The following is a 3,883-nucleotide window of genomic DNA, read 5'->3' as shown; positions in this document are numbered from 1 at the left end:
GCGCCCGGCAGCTAGACGATATCGATAGCGCCCCTGCGGGCCCGGCGACACGCCGGGCGAGCGACCCCCTGATTGGCGGATCCGCGGCGCCGCTATCTCGCGCAGCCCCTTTTTCGCGATCGCAGCGAGCGATCGGGTAATCGACCCGTTCCGCGCCGGATCTTCCGCTTTCGTTCGCGGATCCTCGATACGGTAACCTCGCGGCGAAGGACGTACGCCGAGCCGGCGATCTGAGTGCCGAGCACGCGAGACGAGGCAGTGCCTAGAGCCCAGGGGGAGAGTGCCGACCGGGACCGCGCCGAGGGAGCCTGGAGACGTACCGGTGAGGTGGCCCTCGAGGGACAATTCTTCGTGTAAAAGCCGCGTGCGTCCGAGGGGGTTAGCTCGCGTTCTGGCACCGCGCCGCGTTCGGTTAGTGTTCCGGGCCGTAGGGCATCCGCTCCGAGGGGGAGCAGGAGCCGGCCATTTCGTGTCGCGAGCGGAACGACGGTGCCAAGCGCGGGAGCTCCCAGGGACCGGCCGCGGGCTTATCGGGCGACGGTAGCGGGCGGGTACCGGGTGTTGCGACCTCGGCGGGGAGAGTAGAACGGACGCCTCGTGCGCCGTTGTTCGAGCGGGCGCCTTCCGGCCCGCACCGGGAAATTCGGTCGCGGCGGACCGGCACGCCGGGTGTCAGCCGCGGATCACGGGCCGCGAGCGTGAACGGCCTCCCGCGACGAGGCTCGGGAGGCCGACGGATCGCGAATTCGCCTCAGCGGAGGCCCCTGGCCTATTCTGTTTTTCTTGTGTGTTGCATTGTGGCCGATCTGCGAGGCCGCCTACGTCCCGCGCTTTCGCGCGTTACTGTACTCGAGCGATTAAACAGCCTACTTTCTTCTTTTAACCCGAGTCGAGTCTGATTTTGTGCGCGTGTCTAAGTGTGTGCGTGTGTCGTGTCCCGTCCCGACGTCCCGTTCCCGCGGGCCCGTAACTACGGGACCCCGCCACTCTACCGACGGTAGAGAGCAGCCGGCCTTTTTCGCGTCGAGGAGGCTTATTCGCGGCGCCCCGCGAGCGGACCGACGCCACTATCGTCCGGGGATTCGGGATCTTTCGCGGCCTGTAACTGACGCCGCCCGCGAGCGCGTCTGGCGCCCAACTTGGCCGCTGTAACGCCCGTTCCGGAGACTCGCCCGGGACGGCGAAGGCAGCGTATCGTTCGCGGAAGCCGCCTCTTTCTCTGTCGCGCCCGGCGACTATTAGAAAAAGCGTGACAGCGTATGGACTTACAAATGATGGAAAATTATCTGCTTTACAGAACAGTTAACCCGGGTTAAATATATATAAATATGCCGACCCATCTAGAGTCACAGTTTGCCTTAAATTTCATGTTATAAACGTATTTGCAACTTACACATGAACCAAACTTTTTTGTTAATAACTTTTTAACGAACAACGAGCGACGGCTAAAACCTTCTGAAGGTCACTCAGGAGGATGACCTTGACCTTGACCTTGAAGGTCAAGGTCGTAGGAGCTGGGTCCCCTATTCTGCAGTTTTACCAGGAAATGTACGTTTCCTTCGTTATCGGCAATACATTAACCGTGCCCTCGAACGCGGTGGCGATTTCATTAATGATGAAATGTGCATCGTAACCGGACAAATTATGGAAAACTATAGGAATAAAATGTGAGTCTTTATAATTTAGGTTACAATTAGAATGTGCAGGACCTCTATACCGCCCGGTTAGATGACAATGATCGCGTACTCGAATGTCGTCTGGCGCAAACGGTTTCTCACAAATATGGCAGTGCGTGCAGCTATTAAATTTTTCACACTGTTCTTTCGAAAGCGTTTCCATGGGGACATTAATTGACAAAATATTTTGCATGCGATGCGCTAAGTTATTAAGTTCGTCCGCGAACCATGTGATGCAATCCTTATCACGACGGAACCGATACATTGATAACGAATCGCCGTACGAACAGCGCAGGTAATAGGCGATGCTGAATACCTCATGGTGTTGGTACGCTTTTGGATCCGTATCCGTCTTCTTCAGGATGCACTCCAGGTCGGCATAGATGATAAATGGAACGCGTTCCTTTCTCTCGTAGTTGACAAAACTGAGCCACTTGTTGTTCTCGCTCGGTAGTTTGATCGCGCAGTCGTTTAGCCTTCCACAGTCCACGCTGTGGACTTCCAATCTTTCATTTGAGCTGAAGTAATGTAGACATCTGAAAAATATAAAAAATTTATATATATCTTTTATAAAAAATAACATATTTTTTCATAAATTTTATTGATACTCACCGATCACAAATGTGCTTTTTGTGCTCCTTTCTGCTGAGTTGAGAACTCACGAGGCGGGACATGTTCTTAATACATGTGAAATGTCCAATATCATCCTGCTCATTCTGCAGATATAGGAGATTCACATGCTTATCCCTCTTTTGGCTGGTGAGTCGTATCGGCAGGATTATATGATTTTTCTCAATGCAGTATACATTAATAGAAATGCTATTGAGATTTTCAAATTTCTTGATACTGTTTAATTTAACCGGTAATTCGATGTCTTGAAAATTTAGCACCGTCGTGTAGTGCGGATATGAACATGTGCGATTCACATGATTGTTAGCCGGATAAAGAGCAGCAACCACTGACCACGCGAAGCATGCATTGTCCGTTGCTTGCACGTGAATCACAGCTTTTTTCCGTTTAATAAAATCCGGCACTATACTCTTACATCCTACCCGCAGTGGATTGCATTTGTTTATATTTACATGGAGATTGAGGATGCGTGACAGTGCCTACCCACTGTCACGTTCCTGGAACTCTTCGAGTTTCGTTAAGGTAGGCTCGATTACGTGAGACTCATACTATTGCTGTAAATCTGTTGTATTGAAGAGTTCATGGTTGCGTGTATTTACGCTTTTATTCTCACGCTTGTCTTTTACTACGAATTCACCATTGAATATTGTGTTTACCTTAACACAATTGTGTTGTTCAATAGTGTTCCGTAAATGTTGGAGCACCGTATCACGAGCGTTCTCCAGAAATTTGGGCGGCTCTATATGACTCACATTGTCCACCACACCGGTTAACACGCGGTTTTTAAACGCGGTGTCGATCTCACGCCACGAAAGTTGCGTGGAAGGATCAATACTCGCGTAATCACCGCCGACAACAGCACTTGTATAATCATCGCCGCCAGAATGTTCTGTGGAAGGTCCTGCACGTGCAAATTCACTGTCACCATTGTCAAAATGTCTCGTGGTAGGTTCTGCACTTGTATAATCGAAATGTATGAAGCGTCTTTCCATGCGTATCTTAAACCTTCGAGTCGCGCGATACGAGCTAACAATGAATTTTTAGTGCCAACGGATAACCGCGGACGCTTGACACGGCTGTGTTCTTCAAATTTCTCAATACATTCAGTGCATTGCGAAACCCACTGAAAGTACTCGCCCAACGTTGCGATCTTGTTGGCCTGCTCCACCAAGTCTTGCTCGCGCTGCTGCATCGCACTAATAATAATCGTCGTTGCACTAACGTCTTTTTCACTTAAACACAACTTTTATCACACTATTCGCAGTACTATTAAATATATATATATATATATATCTCTATTTAAATTCACGTTATAAGATGACGACAGGAAAGTTCAATTTCAACTGACAATGAGACTGTGTTGGTAACATCGACGACTAACGACGAGTGAAACTGTGAGGTTGGCTTTACTATCTCTTAGGAAAATTTTTTTAACTCCCACCCTTAAAAATTTTGTTCTTTATCTTGGGCGGAGTTTGCCAATCCACATTTTTGACGCTCATTGGTGGGTTAGGAAATCGTAGACATTTTCTAAAATAGGTCTGACCTTCATAAAAGCATGCTAGAATATTCCTGCC

The 3,883-nt window shown here is 49.5% G+C and overlaps 1 protein-coding gene across 1 annotated transcript; it reads right to left on the bottom strand.

Moving 5' to 3' along the window:
* Positions 1-1,524: 1,524 nt before the first annotated feature.
* LOC105569125 lies at positions 1,525-2,363 on the bottom strand. The gene is made up of 2 exons (XM_012025322.1): positions 2,289-2,363; positions 1,525-2,212 (listed from the first exon to the last, which is right to left on the bottom strand). The coding sequence occupies exons 1-2, from the start codon at positions 2,348-2,350 to the stop codon at positions 1,537-1,539; spliced, it is 738 nt and encodes a 245-aa protein (XP_011880712.1). The 5' UTR covers positions 2,351-2,363; the 3' UTR covers positions 1,525-1,536.
* Positions 2,364-3,883: the final 1,520 nt, after the last annotated feature.

This window comes from Vollenhovia emeryi, unplaced genomic scaffold, assembly GCF_000949405.1.
Source record: "Vollenhovia emeryi isolate VEMERY1.0 unplaced genomic scaffold, V.emery_V1.0 DF942367.1, whole genome shotgun sequence".
NCBI lineage: Eukaryota > Metazoa > Arthropoda > Insecta > Hymenoptera > Formicidae > Vollenhovia > Vollenhovia emeryi.
This window is presented reverse-complemented; position numbering and strand designations above follow the sequence as displayed.